The sequence below is a fragment of the Takifugu flavidus genome, chromosome 2 (genome assembly GCF_003711565.1).
Source record: "Takifugu flavidus isolate HTHZ2018 chromosome 2, ASM371156v2, whole genome shotgun sequence".
Classification (NCBI taxonomy): domain Eukaryota; kingdom Metazoa; phylum Chordata; class Actinopteri; order Tetraodontiformes; family Tetraodontidae; genus Takifugu; species Takifugu flavidus.
The window spans coordinates 16,854,067-16,880,162 of NC_079521.1; the positions used below are offsets into that span (position 1 = coordinate 16,854,067).

The following is a 26,096-nucleotide window of genomic DNA, read 5'->3' on the forward strand; positions in this document are numbered from 1 at the left end:
TTTCTTTATTTTAAAATGGATTCACTCCTGAATTCGCTGTGAGAAGCAGGTTCCAATGCTGAAAAGCTTTTAACAGCAGCTGCTACAATAACACCATCTGGTGGAACCAAAACATCAAAATACAGCCTCCATTTTTAATGGCCTGAAAATTTAAAATCCCGGATAATAATTCAATCAGGTTCAATTCAAATGATGAGGATTCGTTTGATGTGTGAGGAGGGTTTTTTATTTTGAAACTTCTGATTCTGTAAAGAAAACTAATGATTCAATAAATTAAATAAAACCAAAAATAAATTACTGATTAGTAGGATAAGTTGCCATTTGTACAAACTTCATACAGCATACATGACTGCTCAGTACAAAGAAATACTGATGTGCGAAATGTAATAACTGTTTAACAAGGATTTTTTTTCTAGGATTACAGAGAGAAAGCAACATTTAAAAAGACAATTTAATGAGTAGCAAAAATATGAAGTTGAAAATAAAGTGGAGAAAATGTCTCTTGGCAGATATAAGGACACCTTTCAGAAATAAAACAGTTTTGATAGTAAGACATTTTGAAGATCAGTTTAGAGAATCATTTTCTTACAGTTGTACAAATGCAACCCTCCGAGCCAATAATTTTGAGTTTTAAAAGATGTTTAAACTTTAAAAAACCCAAAGACGAGTAGTCCCGTTATCAATTCTTTTCAGTCCGAGTAAATAATCCGTCAGTAGTACACTGTGACATGTAATAACCAATAAGACATTAAAGGTAACATGATATAGTTTAAATAACGATAAAAGAAATAACCCTCAATGTGCGGTTTTAAGAGACTGAATCAGTCGCCTGCATGGACATTCTCACTGCATCAACGTCTCTGGAAACTACTGAGAACGTTTTTAGCAGCAGCATTGAAGTTAAGTTGGTACACGGGCATAAAAGAAACTCACATTTTCTTAAAAATGGAAACAAAATAAATGTAGAGGTTAAGTCATGTTCTCTGGACACTTCCAAAGTTGCGCTGTTGTGCTGAGTCCGTTTCAACGTTTCAAACTGGTTCAGTCTGTTTGGTGCAAAGAAATTGGCATTCGTCTTTTAAAAAAAAGAAAAAAGAAAAAGCATCAGGGAGCAATGACGCAGGCACCATTTAGGAGACATAAAAGATGGGAACCCTGTTCGATTACAAAAGAGCACTAACTAACTTCAAGCAGGCATCACGCTTAGCATGTCCCCAACATCATCGCATCCTCACTGCAGAACATTAGCCAAGGCAGGCGCCACATTTATGAACTTAAAAACACTATTAAAAGCACTGCCACGAGGTTATTGCTGTCGGTACAGCCCAGTGGGGCTGGACATGGACACAAAAATATTTCAAAAGGGAGTAAAAATTAAAGGTGCTACTAACAGGATATAACAAGTGTTTTTACCGCCTTCAGTTCCATATTCGCAATTCAGTTTCAGACAGAAACATAAACCTTCAAAATAATAATAATAAAAAAAAATTTAAGTAGCACCTTTAATTGTCACAAATCATAGTGACAACTTTCTTAAATAGAAGCAACTTTTTGACTTATGTACAGGATGTGCCACTATAAATGGGAGAGGGAAACACCACGTGTGCAGGCAGCGGCCCAATAATACAATATTTCCCTAATCTTGGTGACTACCTACCAACATGTCTTTTCATGCCAGCGCTCTGAACTCTCCCACCAGCAGCGCACCGACAGGAGACCGAGCCACAGCAACTGGAGCAACAGCTGCACGTTCCTGAGCCGAGGAGAGGGGATGCCGGGACCAGGAGATGAGGCGTTTGCCGTCCTACTCTAGTTTCTTCTGCAGTTTTTTCTGAAAGCAAACTGGCAGGATTGAGAGCACGGCCAGAATTCCAAGCACAGCCAGAGAGTTCCAGGACACAGCCTCCCCTGCTGTTGTCAGCTTGTACAGCGTCGTGCCGGCATTGATCGCTACAAAAGAAGGTGGGGCGACTCCTGTGAATGGCACAGATTCAACATGGATGAGTAAACGGAAACTACCAGAAACAGCTAAATGACACGTGGCAGAAGGGATGCGTGGGCTTACCAAGGAAGGTACCAATGAAGAAGACCCCCAAAGGCACATTGATGACGGGGGAGGTGATGTTGATAAACCAGTTGGGGAGGAACGGGGTTATCCTCAGGAAGATGATGTAATTGATTAAATGGTCTCTATGTTTTTCAACCTGTGCACAAAGCAGGCATAAATACATAAATACACCTGATTGAGTTGAAGTAATATTCCAAAAAGTTTACGATGTCACAATGCATTTGATTATTTTGGAAGGTCACGAGTTTTATGGACAATGAGTTGTGGTTTTTACCTGCTGGGACCACTTCTGGGCTCTCTCCGATAGATATTTGTAGACGATGGGTCTACCCACCAGATATGACAGCATGTAGCAGAAGGAAGCGCCCAAGCCAGAGCACTGCGGGTAGCAGAAAACACAGTACAAGGCAACTGTATGACGGGGAGGGGGCGATCGTGGTTCACGCACAATCACATCATCTTTGTCTCACTGCACACATTTTCTGCTTCAGTAATGCTTAACAAATGTCCCCACAAAGGTTTAAGACTTTAAACAGAGATTTACAGGCCCTTGTGTACTCATCCACGAGCAGGTTAATGTTACAGCCCTCTCTTAACCACAGAACTTTGCTCCCAAATGCAAATGCACGTTTCCTTTTGGTGTGGTAAAGTTCATGGTACTGGGAAGAAACTTGCTCATAAACGAAACTGCTCATAACAACATATGTGGCTTATTCTGAGTAAGCAGGTCATGGTTTCAGGAAGCACGCTGCTTTTGATTTCTATTAAATGTAACCAGGCTAGCGTCATCGAGTTCTACTGATGTCTGAGGAACTGCTGCTGTTATCGCTGCAGCCAACAATTGATTTTGTCTTAAACCGTTTCCAGAACACGAGCATAGTTTCATGCCGTTCGTTAGTAGATCTACAGGACTGTGATGATAAATGGAGTCTTTCAGCTGCAACATGCTTTCAGAATCAAAAGCATTGGTGAAATTATATCCACCATAGTTTAAAACAAATTAGTACCAAAGCTGCCAATTACATTTGTTTGACCTTGATTTTAAATTTGCTGTAAAAACCGTTACTAACCTAATTGAGGTGATTTCAACTTGAGCATAAAGTACATGACAACATATACTTAGTTATATATTTCACCACCCACAGAAGAATGGATCTTTTGAACAATTGTTGACAGAAGAGTCGACTCTTAATGAAATGTCCTGTGATTTTCTACTTACCAAGCAGACTAAGAAAAGAGCCAGAGGAAAAGGGTAAAGATACCCAGACAGGATGCTGAGGAAGATGGATCCAGGGATCGCAAATGTCTGAAGGCTGGCAACAAAATGTCAAGGTAGGAACGTGCAAAAAATATATGTATAAAAATGTAATATGGCTAAATAAGTGAAATGATTTTAAAGGTCACAAACATACAAATACTGTAGGCCATCTACAGTGTCTTTGTTTGGAATCCTGAATACAGCCTCAGCAGCAAACAAAATGGAGACATTGAAAGATCTGCATCTTTGCTTCAAGGATACAAAACATATGTTGCAAAATAGGCCACTAAAACTTGAGTGTAGTACGTGTCTTTATACTTGGACAGCACAGTTCCCAGAGCTTTGGCATCATCCATGTCTTTAGGGATCTTGATTTTCTCCATTTCATCACTAGGAAGGTAAAAAACATTCACACAATTATTATTATTTTTTTAATTCAAAGACTTTAATTCTCCTAGCTAATATTGAAATATTGAAACAGATATAATCAAATATCATCCTGCTTTGCAGAACTTCTTTGTGATATTATTAGAAGCAACCTAACTAAATTACAACAATTTCATTGCCGTCTAAGATGAAACACTTCTGTAGGCTGACTTAAATGTCCAAGGATAAATCAGAAAAACAACACACTTTGAAAGCTCTGGAAAGTTCCTGTAGACCAGGTACATGACCGAGGCGGCACAAGTGAAGATGGACACCAGAATCAGCAGGGACATCCGTGCTGAACCTCCCACACTCTGCTGGTCCTCTGGAAGAATAAAAAGGGCTTTAGAAGACCAATAAATAAAGAGGCTACTCCTGGTTCTTTACAGTGATTTGATTTTTTTGTCCTACAAATTTTGAATTTAACACGATGAATACACAGAGTTATTTGTAAAACAAGTATTTTCAGCTCCGAGGTACGCTGATATACTCAGAAAAAGCACTAAAATAAAAATGTCTGCTTTTATAGTAATTGATGCCAATAGTTTCATGTCTGTTTGGTCTGAGCTGACATGTTCAATGACAAAGTACTTATGGAAAAGATGCTGAAATGATCAAAGGTATTTATAGGAAAAGTCCTAACTAGGCAAAAATACCTTAAAACTGGTTAACTAATACTCTGTGGATGCAATAAGAGTATTTCTTATTACTTTATCTCAAAAGGCACCGCGTTGCATTGGTCTTCTTACTAGATTTGTGATTTTATTTCCTCATTTTGCATTCTATTGGGCAAAAATAGATGTATTTCGTACAGCACTTTGAAAGTGATTTAAGATCTGCAGTTAGATTTAATAGAGCTGTGTCTAATTTTTTATACCAAAGTAGCTGATATACGTTATTTAGACCACAAGGAGGTCATCTAGTATATCTTTGTTTCTCCTGCTCCTCTGCAGATTATTTTAGCGTCTAAAAATTATCCCTAACTATAATTCGAGCCAAATAAATTGTGTTTGCTGCAATATGAGTGTATTCTGACTAACTTAGTGGTGTTTTATTTGCTGTCTGGCTCTACTTACTGTAGCTAGCCAAGTCACAGTCGGCTAATCTTAGCTAGCCTGGTGTAGTAAGATAACCAGTGTAATTGTTCTTAAAATTGCTGTTCTGTCATCCAGTAACTTCTAAGCAGAATCAAGAACACCGTTTCGTTGTGTTTAGTTCAAGTCTGTTCATGATTTTGTTTCGTTAAGATTAAATAGACAGTTGAGTTTAGCCACCACAATCACAACCCACCTTTTAAGGCTTGCGAATTTCTAGCGTTCGCCTTGATCTCGTCTTCCGACATGGACATCCCGTCGGCTTCTCGTCTCTCTGCACGCTTTTTAGCCATGTTTTGCGATCTTTCGGGTCAGACGGGGAACCGTGGAAGGCTGACGCCGGTGTAGCGACAGCTCGCTGGTGACCTTTCACCTGCACATCAGCACGGAGGCCTTCGGGATTCGTCACAGCGCCCCCTGCCGGTACAGAGACCCTGGGATGACTTGGAACGTCCCCGCATGTCCCGCAGCTGGGTCCCACAGCTCAACCCCGTATTTTCAACGATGGGACGGCGACATTTCCCCTATCCTAGTGTTTCTTCATTGGCAGGAAAGCTGATGAGATTTGTTTGGGGGTTTTTGTCTCTGTAAATGCGACTGGTATTCATCGTTGACACAGAAATAGGGACTCCATCCGTACATTATCCGGGGTCGGGTCGCGGGGGCAGCAGCCTAAGCTCATCCGGGGGAATCCCCAGGCGTTCCCAGACCAGTCGAGAGACACAGTCTCTCCAACGTGTCCTGGGTCTTCCCGGGGGCCTCCTACCGGAGGGACATGCCCTGAACACCTCACCAGGGAGGCGCCCAGGGGGCATCCTAACTAGATGCCCAAGCCACCTCATCTGGCTCCTCTCAACGCGGAGGAGCAGCGAATCTACTCCGAGCTCCTCCCGGATGGCAGAGCTTCTCACCCTCTCTAAGGGAGAGCCCAGCCACCCTAAGGAGGAAGCTCATTTCGGTCGCTTGTACCCGTGATCTTGTTCTTTCGGTGGTGAGGGTTGGAACGAAGATCAACCGGTAAATCGAGAGCTTCGCCTTTCGGCTCAGCCCTCTCTTCACCACTACGGGCAGCCCTGGCGGAGACCAACCCCCACTGGAAACCAGTTCGACTTACTGCCAGCAATGCGGACCAAACTCTGACACCGATCGTACAGGGAGCGGACGGCCCGTATCCTGGGGCCCGACGCCCCATACTCTCGGAGGACCCCCCAGGGGGACATGGTCGAATGCCTTCTCCAAGTCCACAAAACACATGTGGACTGGTTGGGCAAACTCCCATGCACCCTCGAGGGCCCTGCTGAGGGTGTAGAGCTGGTCCACTGTTCCACGCCCAGGACCAAAACCACATTTAAACCTTTCTGACATCTGCGGTTAATATATTGTGTTCTCTTTGTTTTAACAGCAGATAATTTGGGGTGTGTTCCACAAGTGTATTCCAGGCTTCATAGATTGCAATAAAAATGCACGGAATCGTGTAATTGTTCAGCCTGGTAGTTGAGAAACCCCGGATTGGGGACTGAAGTCCAAAACCCTTGCATTAATCTGAGGGGAAATGATTTAACAATAACTGACTGAAACAGAATCACAGCGTTTGTAATAAGGCCACAACTTGATTGGTGTGAAAATGTTGTTTTGTTTATTTATTTGGTTGTGTGTGTGTGTGGGGGGGGGGGGGGGGGGGGGGTCGGCGGTGGTGGGGGGGGGGCAAGGATCAAAGATTTTGATCTTTGTGAGATCAAATGCTTTTGTCGTTTGATCTTAAGAGGCCAAGTTAGTGTCTTCAGATATAGTTTGCGTTAACTTACGAACGTGAGCCCAGCAGATTAATAGAACTACAACTCCCACTCCGAACATCTCGCCGGATGTTCGTGTTGCACAAATTTGGCGCTGATCTATCCGGGTACTTCATTCACTGCTTCCTTTCGCGCCGGGTAACCGGAGAGCCGCGCGTCCATGTGCGCATCGCCTGGGAACTGATACACGTCTGAAACCCGAAAAATCCGAGCCGCAAAAGAAGAGTTTTCGCAATGGATCCCGACGCTTTGGTCGAGGCCCTGCGGGGCACGATGGACCCCAGCCTGCGAGAGGCCGCCGAGAGACAGCTGAACGAGGTAAAAGTTGGGCTTAGCGGGGAATTGTGATGGAGGTTGTGTTCGGGTTCGGGCCTCGGACGTTGACAACATCAAGATGGTGCGATCGCGCACATCGGTCGGAGCTTCCGTTGCGATGAAATTAGGTTTCCAGCGCGTTACTGTTTAAGACCCTTTAACGTTCCTCTTTTGATCGGAATTTACCAATGGAGAACATCCGTTATGGTTTTTTTTAAATTTTAGTTTAACAGCCGTTATGTTTTTTCCCGGTGACACTACTGAGCCAATTTAAAATAATGTTCATGTTAGCTTCGCCAGCTGTAAGGCTAATGCTAACCAAGTCAACACTTCTTATAGTGGCATGTCAGCCGCATAAAATGCAGCTATCGTACACCTGGCGTGTTCTTATTCACGAAAGACACATTCAATGTTCGTAATATATCGGGTAACGTGTCGTAATTGTTGGCTAAAGAGGCTGGCGGTGTGGCTATTGTCGGCTAGTTTGGCTAACTTGGCTGCGATAGCTGCTGCTCACGTGTCACTGTGACAAGCCCCGAACCGATGACATTCTGGAATCCCCAAGACCTCCGAGACCAAACAACTCTTACGATTTACTTGTTTCGTTCATCTTGTGTTCCTTCCCCCCTAAATAAGAGTCCGTAAAAATGTGGAAATGTTTGTGTAGCCACATTCCACGTGAGCTAGTGGCAACCAAGTACTGGCATGTTAGCAGAGCTGCTCCGTGATGGGATGTTTTGCAATGTGTCTTTTTACACCCTTATTGTGTCAATAAACGTTAAAGGTTTTTGGCATAGAAGTGGGATTTCTGGTTTATTCCTTTCTGTATTTCCTTGATACAAGTTGAGTGTATGCGTGTTATGTTAAAGGCCCTTTCACATACATACGTACTTTGACAGCATGGCTCGATTAAAGGCCAAAACTGGGCACATGTCGATGATTGGAGCTGAACAAGTTCTGTTTGCCCAAAGAAACATTTCATTTGTTTAGCAGGCAGATGGAATCCATTTAAAATAAAGTGTTTTTGTTTTTTTTAGATTATATTTATGGAAATGCGCAAATAACTGGTAGGGTTTTCTTTTAAACTCTGTATTCCGGTTTCATTTCTTTAATACCTAATTTGAGAGTGAAATGGGCGTATTTGCTGACTGAGGTCAAACCAAAGTGCACTCTGCGTCTTTGTCATAACAAAATATTGCATATGCATTGCCATTACCATCCGAATGTTCCCCTGGCACAGAAAAAGAACCACATTGGTTATGCCATGCAAGTTTGATTTGATAGTGTTGAGTGTAAATGATGATTCTATTCCTCTGCTTCCTTTACAGGGTCACACCCAGGTATGCTTTGTGTCCACTCTGCTGCAGATCACCATGTCTGATCAGCTGGATTTGCCTGTCAGGCAAGCAGGTGAGTATAAACTACAGTTGGAATGCTGATTTATATTTGGCCAAATCTTCGTGCATGGGGAATCATTACAGAATGTAATGTAGCTCCTCTTAGACTCTGTTGTGCGTATTGGCACAGCGATAGGCTGTCATTTTATCACAATTGCTCACTGGCCTTTGGTAATTGTTTTAATTGTTTGGCTAAGACCTGCCAAGAGGCTTGTTTTTTAAAATAAGAATAGAACGAAAAGGATTTATTTTTATTTTTAATGTGTACAATAGTAAAAACAAAAGTGGAAGAACATTTATTTTCAGTGTTGCTGGATCTGTTTGGTCAGACGCTAGTAATATTCTTCATGACTGCGAGTCAAGTGGGTTGCTTACATAATACATTCAAAAAGATAATTTAGTGAGGATGTGTGTGTCCTGTTTTTGCAGGGGTTAAAATGTCCCGCTGAAGTGCAGCAGATCCGTTGAGATGGATAAATGTAGCTTTTTTTGTGCTTGGTGAACTACTGCAGTCTGAGAAAATAGTAAATTAATGAAGTATACGGCTGATTTTGGGGGGAGGGGGGTCTTTCAGTTCAATAAATCACATTTGGAGCTGTAGGGAAAACTTTTGGGTTGGTTATCTAAAGTCACTGTGCTTTTGGAAAGTCCGACAGCTTTACTGTTGTAAACGATGGGACTGGGAGGCCACAGCTCGTCCCATTACAACCAGTCGTCCAGCATTATTCTCTGGACCGTGGCTCTGTTTGGGGAGCGTGCGTCTCGTCACACTCGGAGTTGAATAAATTGAGTGCTTGGGGTGATCCGAGTGTCATTTATTTTTCCCAGTGATGGTGTGAATTTAGATCAGATCAGATTAGAATATAGATCTTTTCCGTTCTATTGATGCGGGATGACTATTGTGAGCACTGTAGCGAAGTTTGTTTCAATTTAAACTGAAATTTAAGCTGCATGGGGGGGGGTTACGTAATGTAGTTGGAAAGTTTACACTTTTTCTACGCCTATTAACCTTTTCAGCGGAAGATGATGGTGAATAAACATCCTTTTGCTCGTGGAATTGATATGCTGGCTTTTTGCGCTGATGTCCTTTTGTTTCATTTTGCTGGTTTTACCGGACTGAGGCTGATAGAGATGAGTTAATGCTCTGTCAGCATCAGTAGGCGGGATTATGATCGCCTCGCCAGTGCTGTAGACGTTTGTGTCAGCAGTCTGTCTGATTCACTCCTGCATCCTCTCCCACTGTGGGGCCCATCTTCATTTTCAAGTTTAGAGGGAACATTTCTCATGGATATGAATGTACGGCACATACCAGGACAACTTCTGTATTGAGTGTTATTAATATTTAGGAAGGTGTATGTTTAGTCTTTATCTGGCCAGTATCTCTTACATTTGCACAACTGTCTGGCTTTAAAGGCTCAGTCAGTAATTCACATTATATTGTTAAAGTAAGTCAAAATCGGGCCATATAGAATATAACATACAGTCAAATGAACACGTATTTATTTATAACTCACTTTTTATATTAACAATGTAAATTACAATTGGAGGATATGTCCCCCGCACAATTTTTTTTTAAAATGCCCCCTTTCATGAATGTTTAAATGCTGTGTTCTGGTCATGAATACCAACTTTTGCCTCCTGTCCAGGTGTGATTTATCTGAAGAACATGATAACTCAGCATTGGAGCGACGGTGATGGTTCAGGCACAGAGACGCCCGTCAATAACATTCCTGACGAGGACCGGCAGTTCATCCGAGACAGCATCGTGGAGGCCATCATCCACTCTCCCGAGCGCATCAGGTAACATGCCGCCAAGTGTTGGTTGAGTTTAAATGGGGTTTTTCCTGAATCTGCCAGTCTTTAACTGCTCTTTTGAACTCGTCAGGGTACAGTTGACCACCTGCATCCATCACATGATCAAGCATGACTACCCTGGCAAGTGGACCACCATCGTGGACAAGATTGGCTTCTATCTGCAGTCCGACAACAGAGCAGGATGGCTCGGCATCTTGCTCTGCCTTTACCAGCTCGTGAAAAACTATGAGTAAGTCAACCTCATATGATCGCTGCGTCCGCATTGTGTAGGAGATGACACGAGCTGTGTGTCAAACAGATATAAGAAACCAGAAGAACGTGCACCTCTGGTGGCTGCCATGCACATCTTCATGCCCATGCTGAAAGACCGCTTTATCCAGCTGCTCCCCGACCACTCCGTCGACTCTGTGCTCGTACAGAAACAGATCTTCAAAATCCTGTACGCCCTCTTCCAGGTAATGGTTGTACCCAGCTGGCTAATGTTGACCTGGTCGATGGACCCTCTGTAGTAATTTCATAACAATCAAACTGAGCTTTGTGACTGATCTGCCTCCCCAGTACAACCTCCCCCTGGAACTGATCAACAGACAGAACCTGACAGAATGGATGGAGATCCTGAAGACAGTAGTGGATAGAGACGTCCCTCCGGTAGATATCGCAGAGTACAGTTTCTTGACCTTCACATCCAATGTCCGTAAACTCTCTGACCGCGCAATCGTTGTCGTGGAACGTTGCAGGAAACGGCGCAAATAAAGGAAGATGAGCTACCAGAGCTGCCGTGGTGGAAGTGTAAGAAGTGGGCTCTTCACATCTTGGCTCGCCTGTTTGAAAGGTGGGCGATCATACCTCTTTAACTTTTTAAACCAGCTTTCTTGGGTGATGAATATAAATTGCTGCTTTATTAAACGACCTTGGCAGGTATGGAAGCCCCGGCAACACAACCAAAGAGTACACAGAGTTTGCTGAACTTTTCCTGAAGGAATTTGCAGTTTCTGCTCAGCAGGTAGGAAGTTCAGATGGTTTAACAGCAACGGCTGCCTTCACCTTAACTCCACTGTCAATAACGTGAGGATTTTTCCTACCAGGTTCTGTTGAAAGTTTTGTACCAGTACAAGGAGAAGCAGTATGTGGCTCCAAGAGTCCTCCAACAGACTCTGAACTATATCAATCAGGGTATCGCACATGCTCTGACATGGAGAAACCTCAAACCACATATCCAGGTATCGTTTCAATGTTATTTTAATAGTGTCCACCTTCTCAGGTCCATCCAAATGAGTGGTCATTAAAGGACTGCATGGAACCCCTTTAATTATTTCAATTTATTTCTTTAGGGCATCATTCAGGATGTGGTTTTCCCCCTCATGTGTTACACAGACAGTGATGATAGACTGTGGCAGGAGGATCCATACGAGTACATTCGCATGAAGTTTGGTAAGCAAAGAAGAGGGATGCTTTAACCGAAGAGGAATTTGCTGCTGATGACTAAACGTTTGTCTGTTGCTTCCTCCAGATGTGTTTGAGGACTTCATTTCTCCAACAACTGCAGCGCAGACTCTCCTCTTCACCTCCTGCAACAAAAGAAAAGAGGCAAGATGAAATGTTTCCCGTTTATTTCCTTTAAAGCTTAATGACCTTTGTGTGGGTAAACAAGCATTCAAGTGCCTTAACAATTTCTTTTTAACCCGTCTATCTTCTTCGTGTGTTAAGGTGCTGCAAAAGACAATGGGGTTCTGCTACCAGATTCTCATTGATCCTGCATGTGACGCCAGGAAAAAAGATGGCGCCCTTCACATGATTGGCTCTCTGGCTGAAATCCTGCTGAAGGTAAACGCATAAAATTAAACTGTATTTCTCAACTTAACATCTCCTCCTGCCTTCTATTTGTTTGTGGCTCTTTTTAAAAGAATAAAAAAAGCTTTTTTTCTTTTTACTTCTGAACAGAAAAAAATTTACAAAGACCAGATGGAATTAATGCTGCAGGCTCACGTCTTCCCCCTCTTCACAAACGCACTTGGCTACATGAGAGCCAGGGTATGTGATTGCTAATTTTCAATCAAACCGGCCTGTTTCTGCTGGAGTGTAGCTCGTTTCCACCGTCGCCACCTTTGTCCGATTCCCTCTCACGCAGGCCTGTTGGGTGCTGCATTACTTCTGTGAGGTGAAGTTCAAAAGTGACCAGAACCTGCAGACGGCTCTCGACCTGACGCGTCTCTGCCTAATCAACGACAACGAGATGCCGGTTAAAGTTGAAGCCGCCATTGCCCTGCAGGTCCTCATCAGCAACCAGGAGAAAGGCAAGTTGCAAACACTGTTTTGTAGATTTCTTCTCATCTTCTACTAAATGTATGGTTTATTTAACCGTTTATTTCTTTTCTTAGCCAAAGAATACATCACCCCCTTCATCCGATCAGTGATGCATGCACTCCTGCACATCGTCAGGGAGACGGAGAACGATGACCTCACCAATGTCATTCAGAAGATGATCTGTGAATACAGCGAGGAAGTCACACCAATCGCAGTGGAAATGACGCAACACCTGGTAAGCTCATAAGTGTGACACATGTTGTGTCATTACATGTGTGAGTCATTATTCCGATGCCTGTTGGGCCTCTGGCTGTATGAGCTGATGGCATAGGCTAAACACCGCCTGTGTATTAGGTCAAAATGCCACAGTGGTGGGGATGGAATGATACGAAAATCTCACCTTATCTTATCGTTACATTGCTAATTTTTGCATCACTACACAGAACAGCCTAAATTAGCAACAGGATTAGTTTCATTTGGCGTTTTAGACATCCCACTGTATAAATACATCAACATTTATAAAGTTGTTTCCTTTTCAACACTTTGGGGAAAATAATTGCGCTGCACAAAATGTGTGACTCCTGAAGCCTCCAGATGCAAACATGATGTTTCTTTGTTCATCCCTCCAGGCGATGACGTTCAACCAAGTGATTCAGACGGGGCCTGATGAGGAGGGCGGTGATGACAAGGCTGTGACTGCTATGGGCATCCTGAACACCATTGACACATTGCTGAGCGTGGTGGAAGACCACAAAGAGGTTGGGAGCCACATATGTGTATACGCACAAACATACAAGTGTACTTTCATGGCTGATAACTCAGCTGTTTCACTTATGCGGCTCTTGTCTGCAGGAGTATAGTCGCCAACACAGTTCCCAAGTGTTGCTGCTACCCACCAACACTTGGCAACACGCTCCGTTTCCCCCATATTTCAAATGACTCAGAAACTGAAGCGGATACTAGAAATGGTGCCAGAGCTCTTTGACACCGCATTTGTCTAAACTTAGGACTGTGGGTGCTCGCAGATAAAAAGCTTTTGTGTTGGACCTGGAATTCTTCTTCTAAACTAAGAAATCATTCAGATTACATAACGGCTCAGTAGCTTGGATCATCGCGCTCTGGTCAAAATAGGAACTATTTTTAGCCGCATCAGCAGAGAAAATGTACTGCGGAGGTGCCAGAGATGTTATGTCTCCCTCCCTGCTCAGAAAAACAACCGATGTGCAACTGAAACATTCTCTCATTCACATAAAACGGTTTCTTTCCAGTCATAAAAAGTGTTTTGTTTTATTTTTCAGATCACGCAGCAGCTGGAGGGAATCTGCCTGCAGGTCATTGGCACAGTGCTCCATCAACACGTACTTGGTACGTATTAGCGGCTCTTCTGGCACCTGCTGGCATATGTTGCACTGTTGGATGGCAAATTAATACATTTGATGCAAGTGATTTATATTTGTCTCAAGCTTGTCCTTTTTTTAAAACCTCTAGAATTCTATGAAGAGATTCTGTCCTTGGCTCATAGCCTGACCTGCCAGCAGGTGTCGCATCAAATGTGGGAACTCCTTCCACTGGTGTATGAGGTCTTCCAGCAGGACGGCTTTGACTACTTCACAGGTGATGCTCAGCCAGTGTCTGTAGTATATCAGTGTTTCTAACCTAATGTAGACACATTGCCTCTTTTCTAACAATTCATTTGTGTTGTGCTTCAGATATGATGCCTCTTCTTCACAACTACGTCACAGTTGACACAGACGCCTTATTATCCCAAACCAAATACTTGGAGATCATTTATAGCATGTGCAAGAAGGTAAAGAAAATGGTGCCTTTAATGGTTTATTTTCAATGAGTGCTCTTATTGGGGGTTTACCTGACTTTCACCTCGCAGGTTTTGACAGGTGATCCAGGCGAGGACCCAGAGTGCCACGCAGCCAAGCTGTTGGAGGTCATCATTCTGCAGTGCAAAGGTCGTGGAATCGACCAGGTTGGTCCGAAAACTGTTACCTTTGAGCAGGATTTTAGGCTCAAAGATGCTAAAATTTGTGAAATCGTGCGAAGAAAAATTGAAGACACGCTCTTAATCATCTTCCTTCAATATTCCCCAAGTAACCACCCAATTACATAGAATTCCAGAGGGATTATAGAGTCGATAGAGGTACGGTTCATATGGATTCTGAACTTGAAAATGAGCTTGCTGCTGTTGCAGGTGGTGCCTCTGTTTGTGGCTACTGCACTGGAGCGTCTGACCAGGGAGGTGAAGACCAGTGAGCTGAGGACGATGTGCCTGCAGGTGGCAATCGCAGCACTTTATTACAGCCCACATATCCTCCTCACCACGCTGGAGAACCTCCGCTTTCCAAACACCGAATCCATCACAAACCAGTTCATCACCCGGTGGCTCAAAGACGTCGATTGCTTCCTCGGGTGAGAGTTTAATGCGTCACACATGCAGTGAAGGATTTCTTTTTGCTTGTTTCCGAGTCACTTAAATGAGCGGAACCCTACATTTGTGTCTCACGCAGCCTCCACGACAGGAAGATGTGCATCCTCGGGCTTTGTGCTCTGATCGACCTTGAGCACAGGCCTCAGATTGTCAACGAGCTAGCCGTTCAGCTTCTCCCCGCAGCCATCCTTCTGTTCAACGGCCTAAAGAGGGCGTACGCCTGCAGAGCAGAACACGAGAACGACGAAGATGATGATGACGAAGACAGGGAAGAGGACGATGACAACGGTAGGGAACGAGCTCTGTGCCTCCGCATGATGTAGATTCTAAACATGATGAGATGTAGCTTGTAAACGCTTATAACCGGGATGGCGAACTGTTGTTGTAGCTGAACTGGGCAGCGACGAGGACGACATTGACGAGGAGGGGCAGGAATACCTGGAGATGCTCGCCAAGCAGGCTGGGGAGGACGGAGACGACGAAGACTGGGAGGACGACGACGCCGAGGAGACGGCGCTCGAGGGATACACTACAAACATAGATGACGAAGACAACTTTGTGGACGAGTATCAGATCTTCAAAGCCATATTGCAGAGTAAGACGATCAGAAACGTGGTGCATCGCAGCGGCGCCGGCCGTGATTGTGCTGTCTGATGCGTCCTTTCCGCCGTGCAGATATTCAGAGCCGTGACCCGGCGTGGTACCAGGCACTAACACAGGCCCTCAATGAGGAACAGAAGAAACACCTTCAGGACATTGGAACACTTGCAGACCAGAGACGGGCAGCACACGGTCAGTACCAGATGAGACTGTGCTCTCATCCGAATATCCTGTGTTCCCTGAACGCATCATACACAACAACACCTGTTTTGATTGCAGAATCCAAGATGATTGAGAAACACGGCGGTTACAAGTTCACGGCGCCGGTGGTCCCATCTAGTTTCAACTTTGGAGGCAGCGCTCCTGGAATGAATTGAATCCATCTGTTCTACTTTTTATTACTCTGTGACTGATTGTAGTGAAGTGAAAAAAAAAAAAAAGCTTGTGTTGTTCCCTTAAGTAGTGGTTTCGGAACTGGTTCTTCTCAGTCATTCTTCAATCTGTCTGATTCGGGGGGGGGGCGGGAAATAGCAGCAGAAGATGCGAGAAAGCAACCAGAATGCAACCAATGGCTGGGAACTTGAGTGTGACGCAAGAGAAGAAGCTCTGAACGTTGTTTTCTGGAGCCCAAGATGAAAGATAATACCAGGATGCCAACTCTTTTGTTTCTTTGTTGTTTCTTTTTCCCAAACTAACAGTTACAAATTGATAATGGCATTAAATATTTCATTATCACCGTGGCTAAACAGTCTCAAGATAGTCACACCTCTGGTAGTTGGGATATCTATTACTGCATAAACTATCATGTTTATGGATATATAAGCCAAGGTTAGCTTTTTTTCCCCTCTTTTTTTTTTTTTTAATATTGTTTTTGTTTGTTTGTTTTTTCAAGTAGCCTTGGCTCAACCAACCAGAGGTATTTGTAAGGTGTTAACAGTTGTATTCATATGTAGCATATTGGATACGTGATAGCACTGTCATGCCTGATCTCTGTAAGATAATGACGAGCACTTTCATATTGTTCAGGTCTCCTAGCCTTCTGTATCAGACTGCAAATTTTTTTAAAATTGAGGACTATTTAAAATGAAATCGGCTGCAACTTTGTTACTTTGCAAGCGACTCGGTTAGTGGCAGAGCAGGTCAGTGGGCAACTGAGAACTTTGAATTTCATGGAAAAGAGGATGCTCTTGGTGTTCAGAAATGCTGCAGGACGTGTTTTGGAGCACTGAAATCGTCAAGCTCTCAAGCTTTTGGTTGGTGTATGGATGAACCATCTATATATACAACATTAAAAAAGAAAAGCTAAGGGAAATGTTTGTGTTTCTTTACTGCGACCCTTTCTGTTTTAGTTTTGATGCAGCTGTATGGAGATCACACCGCTCCTGATTCAGCTCGCCAACTTAAAATCAACTTCAAGGGAGACTTTAAATTAAAGTCGGTGCGTGTTGGATTACTTTTCTAATCTGTCGAGCTTTTCCAGCGTCCTGGTGTCACACACTCATGCTCAGCTATTCCACATGTGTTGTGATAATCTGATGTTTTTGACAAAACATGGGAAGAATTTGGGAGATCGGCCTCATGTAGGGAACAAACGGAATTCTCCGTCGGCCTCTTGGCCCATTTAATGCGGGTCCTCTTAATATCAGAACATCCACTTCTTGCTTGATTTCAAAGGAGTGTATTATTTTCCCCACTGATTGTCTTTAAAGCTGTCTAGTTCTGTACTTGCACCAATTCATGCATCCAAAATTCCTACTTTTTTTTTGGTAATGAGCAGGTCATATTTAATTGATGTCTGGTCCTGGATGTACCAATTCATCTTTAAGCATGCTCAGTTTGTACACTTTAAAATGGTGTTTACGTGATGAAACCATGTTATTGTACTGGTTGCGCATTTTTGAGAATGTCGGTTCTGACCTAAATGATTACTACCTCTGATTAGAAAATAACTTCAAGGCCTTGTTTTTGTTTTGGTTATTTTGTTTTATTTTTAACCACTTAATTAAAAACAACTTCATCTATTATACCGTTAATTTGACTTGCACACTTTAATGGTGCTGACAGATTTCTTTTACATGAGCACGGAGCTCGTTTTAGAGTGAAACTGGTTAATAACAGCAGGGGGCGCTGCAGGCGCGGCGGGTATCGTGATCTTGGTTGGAACAAAGTTACCAAAAAAAAACCAAAACTATGGGGTGAAAGAGACAGTCAAACCTGCAGCTACAGACGAAATGTGGCTTCGAGAGGAGCTTCTCAAGTCCATATGGCACGCCTTCAGAGCCTTGGATCGGGATCAACGTGGAAAAGTCTCCAAGTCTCAACTCAAGGTGCGTTCAAAGACTTCGAATTTTTAAGATTTCAGGGTCAAGCGAACAACATGCACAACTAGCAGACACTAGCTTTACTAAATAATACATATATATATATATAAGAAATAGCCATAACATAAAACAGTGTTTTTAACCTGTACATGTATATTTATTTAAAAATGAAAAGCAATTGACATCAATTTAACCTTCATTTGAGGTCAATAGTTACTCAGTTTTACAAATAGGTGATTTTATTTTTAAAACGGCAATTTTTGACCATCCAACAGGAAAATATTTTATTAATGCTGCACAAATTAGGTCAATATAATCTGCTTTTTTTAAAAAAAAATCATCTGGTGTTACAATTAAACCCTTTTGGATGGAAATTTACTGCCTAGAAATCCAATGTTGTTCACTTGAAGAGTATCTTATGGTTCTTTTATGCTGTTTAGGTGCTGTCACATAGTCTTTGCACAGTGATGAAGATCCCTCACGACCCTGTTGCCCTTGAAGAGCATTTCAGAGATGATAACAAAGGACCTCTGTCCAACCAGGGCTACATGCCTTATCTGAAGCGCTTCATTCTGGACAAGGTGAGGGCAACAAATACTGAAACACAGAAAGTGCCCCTCTAATCATGATCCTTAATCAACAATGCAACATGTAACTTCTATTTCATTCGAACACATTTTGTCACCCGTTGCGTTGTGGAGTTGATGATTGAAGGACTGTTCTTTTCCTCTAAGTTAGTTTACAGCACCGACTCTCGTGTTCTCGCTCGTAAACAGGCCTGGTTTGTACTTGCTTTTCACTCCGAGGCTCTGACTTGAATAAAGATGAGACGTTCATTGCTCAGGTCCTGCAGGACAAACAAGCCACTGCTCCGCTTGTGTAATCGCGTTATTATGCAGTGGTTGGGACAGCCGACAAGGTTCTGGGTTTGACTCTGAGCTGTGCACCTTGACCAAAAACATGCAATCCAGGTTGATTTTAAGGTGGATATTATTGGTGTGTGTGTGTGTGTGTGCGTGTCCTGTCCATGCTGTACTCCTGCCTCTCACCCAGAGGCCGCTGGGGTCATTTTAAAACAATTAGAGATTAAGAGGCTAAGCTGTAAGGTTTCCTTCTCAGGTACAAGAGGACTTTGACATACTGGAGTTCAACAAGGTGTGTTGGACTCTGTGTTGCAAGAACATCTGCGTCAAGCATCTGCTCATCTCAGAGGACGATGCGTTCAAAGTCTGGTGCATTTTCAACTTCCTGTCAGAAGACGAATACCCTCTGGTCATCGTGGTCGAAGAGGTGAGGAGGAGCTCACAGACGTTCCTTTCGAGGCATGTCAAACATTGAGTGGAACGTCCGTCTGTCTGTTTCTTAGATCGAGTACTTTCTCCGAAAGCTGATGGAGGCCAGCGGCGGTGGCGGCGGGGAGGGCCAATGGAGCGAGGAGAAGCTGCAGCTGAGTTTGAAGAGCAACAGCTTGACGGTGTGGGAGCTGCTCCATCTGCTGGGGTCAGGCTACTTCAGCAAAGGCCTGAGCCATCACAGTCTGTCCATGGGCATCAGCGAGCTCTTCCAGGAGCTCATCCTGGATGTGCTGAAGCAGGTCGGGTGAGATCGGCCTTGAAACGGAGTTCACATTACACCGGGGGTTCCCCAGTGTTATAGTTCAGGGGTGATGATGCTGAAGTTGGAAAATGCTTCCTAGTTTAACACTTCATGGAAAATATCATCAGAACAGGTTTAATGTAACACAGAACATTTAACTGAAGCTCAGGAACTGTTAGACGAGTTTAAAATTCCCCTTTAGAGCAGCTACTTCCTGTCCCACCCATGACTGCCACCTGATCACTACTCCAGGGTGCTCCGTAGAGACACCCTGGGCCTTGATGAGTCAAGGTCAAATGTGGACTATTTATGTATAAATTAGAGTTGGTTCCCCAAAACTGGTTCTCATATGTTGCTCTGCCATCTTTCTACGGTAGCCCAGAACAGACAAAAGTGAGACTTTACTCATCGTTTGTAGGTGTTGATGTAAATTTCAGTGTCAGATTCTAAAGTTAAAATGAAAATGATTTATTAAAAAAAAAAAAGACTTTCTCTCCTTCATGCTGTTTTAAAGGGCTACATGATGAAGAAGGGACACAAAAGGAAGAATTGGACAGAGCGCTGGTTTGTCCTTCGACCCAACTCGCTGTCGTACTACATCTCCGAAGATCTGGTGGAGAAAAGAGGAGATATCGTTCTGGACCAGTTCTGCTCTGTGGAGGTTCACACTGTTCAGCCATTTGTTGTTTAATCCTCTTTTAGTCCTGGACTACAACTACAATCTGGACTTGACTGGATGCACCTTCACGTTTAGACTCAATCTTTCTTGTGTGCGTTTCTCTCCTTCAGTCTCTGGCAGATAAAGAAGGGAGGAAATGCTTGTTCATCATCAAGTGCAGCGATAAAAGCTTTGAGATCAGCGCCTCAGACAAGAAGAAAAAACAGGAATGGATTCAAGGTGTTTTTCACTGCTCCCCCATAAAGGGTCCAAGTCTGAAAAACTAACCCTGCAGCTCCTGTCTCAGGAGTCATAACCTTTCCCTGCCTCGCTGCCTTTCAGCCATTCAAACCTGCATCCAGCAGCTGAGCCTGGGGCTGTCGTCCCCTCACCGCGAAGCCCGGCTCAGGCGCCGAGAGCTGCGGCAGAGGCAGCAGGTGCAGGTGGAGGACCTGGAGGACAGGATGAAGCAGCTGCAGGCGGCCAACGAGAACAAACAGAGGCAGCTGGAAGAGATGAGGAAGGTAGCGTCGTCTCTGAGATCTGAGCAGTTAACTGTGGGTAGCAAACGTGTCCTGATGTGGAGTTCAGCCCCCCAAAACACGACAGATGTGCAGGGGAAAACCTGGGGGGGGGGGGGGGGGACGTTCATCCTGCTGTTAGACGGCCAGGGCCCCTCGCTGACCGCAGATCTGATTCCTGTCTGTAGGGTTTGGTGACAGATTTGGTGACTTGAAGCATTAAAAGCAATGTGATAGACAGGAAGTTGAGTTCAGGGACACCTCTGTCAATGTCTTTTGCATTTCCCCACTAATGGTGCAGCGGACGGTGATCAGTAAACAGGGAAGTAAAACCAGATATGCAAACACATGCAGTTATCTCTCTTCATCTCTACATCTGCAGCGAGACAGCAGTTTCACAGCTTCACAGCTTCTCACTTCTCTTTTTGCAACATCTGAAGCCTCTTTTATTTTTTTTTGTCAAAATTTCACACATCTTTCAAACCTCACTGTTTCAGATCGCGGCTGTTAATGGGGATCATAGCTCACACACAGAAGTAACAGCTTCATCCCCCCTTTTTGCTGTGTAGAAAATGGAGGAGGCTGCAGAAAGAGCAGCTATGGAGGAGTACAGGAGGAAGAGGACTCAGGCGGACTTGCAAAACCGCTACCAGCTGGACCTGGAGAGAGAGAAAATGGTAACAGGGCCTCAGTGTGGGCACCAACAGTGAAGAAACATTAACATATATGAGGCAAAATCCCCTTTGCCATCTATGGCACCTGCAGCATCCCGTGTGTGTGTGGTTGATTCAGGTGCGTCAGCAGATGGAGAAGCAGATTGCTCAGAAGTCCAGTGAGCTGGAGCAGTACCTGCAGCGCGTCAAGGAGTTGGAGGACATGTACCATCAGCTGGAGGAGGCCCTAGAGGACGAGAGACAGGCCAAACTGGACGAGGAGGCCATGCGCAAACTACAGGCCAGGTGCACAAATGGACTCCTGTCTCTGTTCCTCCATGGTTTTGGTTTCACCTCTCAGGCTTGAGTGTGGAAACAAATGGTGTGTGTGTATGTGTGTGTGTCCTGGGATGGTCTGGTGACCTGTCCAGGGTGCATTCCCTCCTCTCCCAAGATGTCCTCTCTATATATTGAATTAAAATCCAACTTAATCAGCAATGACCACGGCTGTTATTTACAGGGAGTTGAAGTTAAATGTATTTATTTATTTATTTTTTTTGCCCCCCATCCAGGCTGCTGGATGAAGAGACGGGTAAGAGGGCAGAGTTGGAGCAGCTCCACCTCAGTCAGCAGATGGCGCTCTCTCAAACTGAGGCAGAAAAACAGGAGCTGGTGGCCGAACAGCTGGCCAAGGAGAGGCAGCTACAGGCGGCTATGTCACAGCTGGACAAACTGGAGAGTGAGAGACAGGAAGCACTGGAGAAATATAAGGTAAGAGCACCTTTTAAAACTTCCTCAGAGTTTATGAAGATGCTTTTTCTGATTTATTACACCTGTTTCCAATCACGTGACTTGGTTTCCCAACATGCTCTTGCAGTGTTTCATCAATAAATAGATCATCGAACCTAATAATGATCTGCGAACAGCTCCCTCTGCTGGTCATTTTGTGTTAATTGGTTTGAAATTATATTCGTTGGAGAAATGTCTGGTGGCACCAGCTCAGTCTATAGCTCCTAAGGAGTCATCTTTATTGGTATATACATTAAAGTAAATCGAATGAATTAAATTCATCCATAAATGCTAGCCCAGGTCCTTCAGGATCTTTGAACATGGCTCCAGGTCTGTTTTTCTGTGCGTCTCATGTAGGAGGTGTCGAGGAAGCTGGAACACGCCGCCAACAAGACGAAGACCTGGAAGGACAAAGTGGCCAAACATGAGGGACTGGTGCGCCTCATACAGCCAGGTAGAGAAAGTCAAATTCAAATGATTATTACAAGTTGATTGATAAATGATACAGATCAAATATGCCAAATAAGGATCTCAGGTGCGCATAATCAATTTCCCAGAGGGATTTCACTTAGTTTTGGTTGGTTTTTTTTTTGGCCTCTGAAAGACCATAAAGGAAATCTATGGAAGCTGCTGCTGCAGCTCACAGTGGAAAGATGAATTCCAAGTAGAGGCGTGCAGATATGTGCAGTCCACCTGAGTGCTGTTTTGTGTTAAAGGTTCTCTTTTTTCCTGGTCCCTCAGGCCATAAAGGACCTCAGAGGATCACGAACTGGGGTCTGGCCTCGATCACAGATACCGAGCTGGAGATGAGAAAGAAGTCGTGGCAGAAGAGGAAGAATGAAGACGCTCAGTAAATGTTGCAGATGGCTCTTCAGCGTCATAATCAGATGATAAGAACTTACCGAGCTGGACAAACGATAGCAGCTGTCCAGGCTATGTAGAAATAAAACATCAAAATGTAATCTCCATTTGGAAGATTCTGTTAATTAAAAGATCAACTAACAGACTTGAGGAATTAACAAAATAGAAACAATCTTTTTGTGAAAGTACATGATCGCAAAATAAAAAAATGCCGACCTTTGTCTGGCTTGATAATTTCGGCGGACTCCCAGCAGGGGGCGCCAAACACACAGTCCCGGGAAAGTTAGAACCTGGAAAAAAAGCTCAGTCTGCTTTTGTTCATAGGTCATAAAGAGGCAGGTGAAGGACCACATTTGAACCGTGTCAACGTGGCTACACCACTAAATCATACTGGTGGGGTGCTGGGGGTCCAAAGCACATTTTTGAACAGGATGTACTAATTCATCACCAAAAACAGCTTCCCAATGCAGGTGCACAACAGTGCATACGTGTAATATAAAATACTAAAGTCAGGGGGGCGTCAACAGGTGTAACAAGTATCAGCCTGCTCGCCACAGGTTTGGAGCTTTAAGGGATCGGTGGCGTCCCTGAATACTCCCCCGAGTGTTTTGACAGGTATGATGTCACCGTTCCAGTTACAGGTATGATGTCACCGTTCCAGTTACAGGTGCAGCCAGATGAATCCTACTGATGTGCGTGATGTGAAGCAGCACCGTCGTCATAACAGAACAACAAAGGTCCAATGTTCTCGCACCTCACCTTCACCTGCTGTGACTGTTTGGTCCAGTGAAGAGGAGGCAACACTGGGAAGGATGCTAAAGCCTCCAACCCTGGGATCAGTTCATCTTGGGTTCACTCTGGATGAGAGGCTGAGATAAGATCTGGCCGTCAGCACCGTACAGATCTCTTTATACCAGAGGGCTCCAGAGAATCACAGTCAGATCATTGAAATGTCTGAGCTCATCTAGTTCAACACCAAAGCAGGTCAGGTGAGCCAGGTGGTTTCTCCTTTTATGGACGTCCCCGTTGTGTTGACGTGTCGGTTGATGTCAACACAGCTAAGAATTCAAGGTTTGGGCCCACAATCCGACAGGTTGACAGATTGGAACTTGGGGAATAATGTTACGACTGATACTTCTAGATTTGGTCAGAAATTCCGACAGACAGGGCAGGTAAGCTACAGCTGCAGGCGAGGGGCAGAGCAGAGGGCAGGGAGCAGGACAGCCTGTCTGGCTAGCCTCTGTCTCTAAGACTTGTATCATTTTAATGTCTTTCTGCTTAAATATTTCTTATGTTCCTCATATTTTTATTGTCCTGGTTCCTCTCCTGACGCTGTTGCAGGTCCTGCTCCGGTCTCACTGCACCTTTCTCAGCTAAACCACGTGTTTAATGTGGGTCGTCTACAAACGGAGGAGCAGATGGTGTCGGGATAACATCATCTGGACTTTAGCGGATTCAGGTATGTGACACATTCCCGTGCAGACCCCCGAGTGCACGCACTGCATTCAGGCACAAATGTTACATAAGACCACATTTTTGGGGGGAAACGTGTTACCAGGAGATGAGGAAGAAGCTCAGCGAGAACTCTGATGTATTTTAGCCCAACTCTCGGCGTGGTGCTGCCAAAGATCATTCATCTCCTGAAGCTTCCACACAACTTGGATGATTCAGTCAGTGGAACACAGCTGTAATCGACAAAAAAAAAAAAAAAATATGGCCCGGTTCCATTTCTGTCTCAGGAGGAAGTGATTCCGATCATGCCATTCCACATAATCCTCAAGGATAACCTCCGCTTCATCCCACCGTTCTCGGGCAGAGGTCCTAATCTCCAAAAAAAACCCAGAGGCTAAATATGGAGGGGCCTGCCAGGAGCTGTGCCCAGATGTGCATCTGCGGCAGCGTCTGCACCTGCTGCCAGTGGGAGGCGGCCAAGTTGGTTCCCATCGACAACAGCGCGCCGCCTCGCATCTGCTCTCCTCCTGACCTTCAGCTCGATTCCAAACATTCCCGAGGCCACGGGGGTCCTGAGGTCCACGCCACAGACCCTGAGCCTCCTTCCTCCTCTCTAGGTTCTGCTTTTGGCCTCTGCAGGAAACTGATTTGCAGCCATCTGTGATCATCTTTCATTGACAGAAAGAACAAGACTTGCATCTTCGCAGGAAGCCAGAGGAAACGTGGCGGATCAGGAGTCCAGTCAGGCCGCGCCGGGCTGCTCCAACTCGGCCCCAAATGATCTTAATTGTCTTCAGTCTTTCCTGGCCTTTTCTCCCAGATTCGTTCAGCAAGTCTTGACCGAGTCGAGCAGTTACGAGGGACCAACGAGCCAAATCGAGCTATATTGTGAACCGCCAGATTCTGCAGTTGCTGCTCGTTTCTGGGTCTTTCTGCTCTCCCCAACTTTGATTTGTGTTTAATTTGGCCGGTTGTGAGCGTGGATCTGAGCGGTTTGTGTCCTTCAGGCCTGGCAATGCCGATAAGCTCAGGTAAATTCACTAATCCCAGCAAAGGCGAGAGGCTTTTTAAATCTCCTTTTCTTGAAAATCGAACAAAGGAGGTCACACCGGGCCATAAATCTGCTTAAATATGATTTTTTTTTTAAAAAAAAAAAAAAAAAAAAAACAGGGTGGTGACTCACGGGGGAGGTCTGTTTTCGTAAAACCTCTTAAATTTAAACTCGGCACGTGTTTCCATCAAAAACTGGAAATGCTAACCACGATCCAAAGACCTCTGGAAACGTCCCCATGAGTCAAACACGCGCTTTTTATCACGGCGGGGTTTACGAGACATGGACGCAACACTTCAAACTATAACTCAAACGAAATAAACATCCTGATTTTACTGTTGTTTTCCAGGTTTCGCCGCCGTGCTGAAGCCAGCGTTGTTTTTTTGTTGTGCAAGTGTTTAAAATTCCTGGCCGAGAACACGCTGTCAGCGCCGGTTTGTGTTTGCTCTATCCTGCTAGCATGTCAGCGCTCAGCTGTTAATCAGCCACAGTTGTTGTGTGGGACAGAAAAAGATGCGTTAAATTAATACTTAAGCACCGTGTTCTTACTGGAGCCCCCACGGACTCCAGAAAGGGAAGAAAGGGAAATAACGACCGGGCCAAGGCTGCAGTCGGGGAGGGTGGAGGGGTCTGCTCGGAGGTTTCTGCCTGTTAAACACGTGAATATTTAAAAAAAACAAATGC

The 26,096-nt window shown here is 44.4% G+C and overlaps 3 protein-coding genes across 3 annotated transcripts; 2 read left to right on the forward strand and 1 right to left on the reverse strand.

Annotated features, from left to right (window-relative positions):
- Positions 1-203: 203 nt before the first annotated feature.
- tmem41b (transmembrane protein 41B) lies at positions 204-5,226 on the reverse strand. Its single transcript, XM_057025032.1, has 7 exons — positions 5,043-5,226; positions 3,960-4,077; positions 3,588-3,716; positions 3,288-3,381; positions 2,343-2,447; positions 2,066-2,204; positions 204-1,974 (listed from the first exon to the last, which is right to left on the reverse strand). Exons 1-7 carry the CDS (start codon positions 5,137-5,139, stop codon positions 1,805-1,807), a joined length of 852 nt encoding a protein of 283 aa, XP_056881012.1. The 5' UTR covers positions 5,140-5,226; the 3' UTR covers positions 204-1,804.
- A 1,456-nt stretch (positions 5,227-6,682) lies between these two features.
- On the forward strand, positions 6,683-16,822 carry ipo7 (importin 7). Its single transcript, XM_057024727.1, has 25 exons — positions 6,683-6,957; positions 8,283-8,364; positions 9,998-10,151; positions 10,237-10,395; positions 10,465-10,621; positions 10,725-10,814; positions 10,904-10,998; positions 11,085-11,169; positions 11,252-11,386; positions 11,498-11,597; positions 11,677-11,753; positions 11,874-11,990; positions 12,108-12,197; positions 12,295-12,460; positions 12,545-12,705; positions 13,100-13,228; positions 13,769-13,835; positions 13,959-14,084; positions 14,180-14,277; positions 14,356-14,451; positions 14,674-14,891; positions 14,990-15,198; positions 15,299-15,505; positions 15,586-15,702; positions 15,790-16,822. Exons 1-25 carry the CDS (start codon positions 6,874-6,876, stop codon positions 15,885-15,887), a joined length of 3,117 nt encoding a protein of 1,038 aa, XP_056880707.1. The 5' UTR covers positions 6,683-6,873; the 3' UTR covers positions 15,888-16,822.
- An 833-nt stretch (positions 16,823-17,655) lies between these two features.
- Positions 17,656-23,129, forward strand: swap70a (switching B cell complex subunit SWAP70a). Its single transcript, XM_057024930.1, has 12 exons — positions 17,656-17,837; positions 18,272-18,412; positions 18,951-19,121; positions 19,198-19,425; positions 19,942-20,088; positions 20,217-20,325; positions 20,428-20,609; positions 21,176-21,283; positions 21,399-21,565; positions 21,832-22,030; positions 22,406-22,502; positions 22,790-23,129. Exons 1-12 carry the CDS (start codon positions 17,742-17,744, stop codon positions 22,900-22,902), a joined length of 1,758 nt encoding a protein of 585 aa, XP_056880910.1. The 5' UTR covers positions 17,656-17,741; the 3' UTR covers positions 22,903-23,129.
- The last annotated feature ends 2,967 nt before the right edge of the window (positions 23,130-26,096 follow it).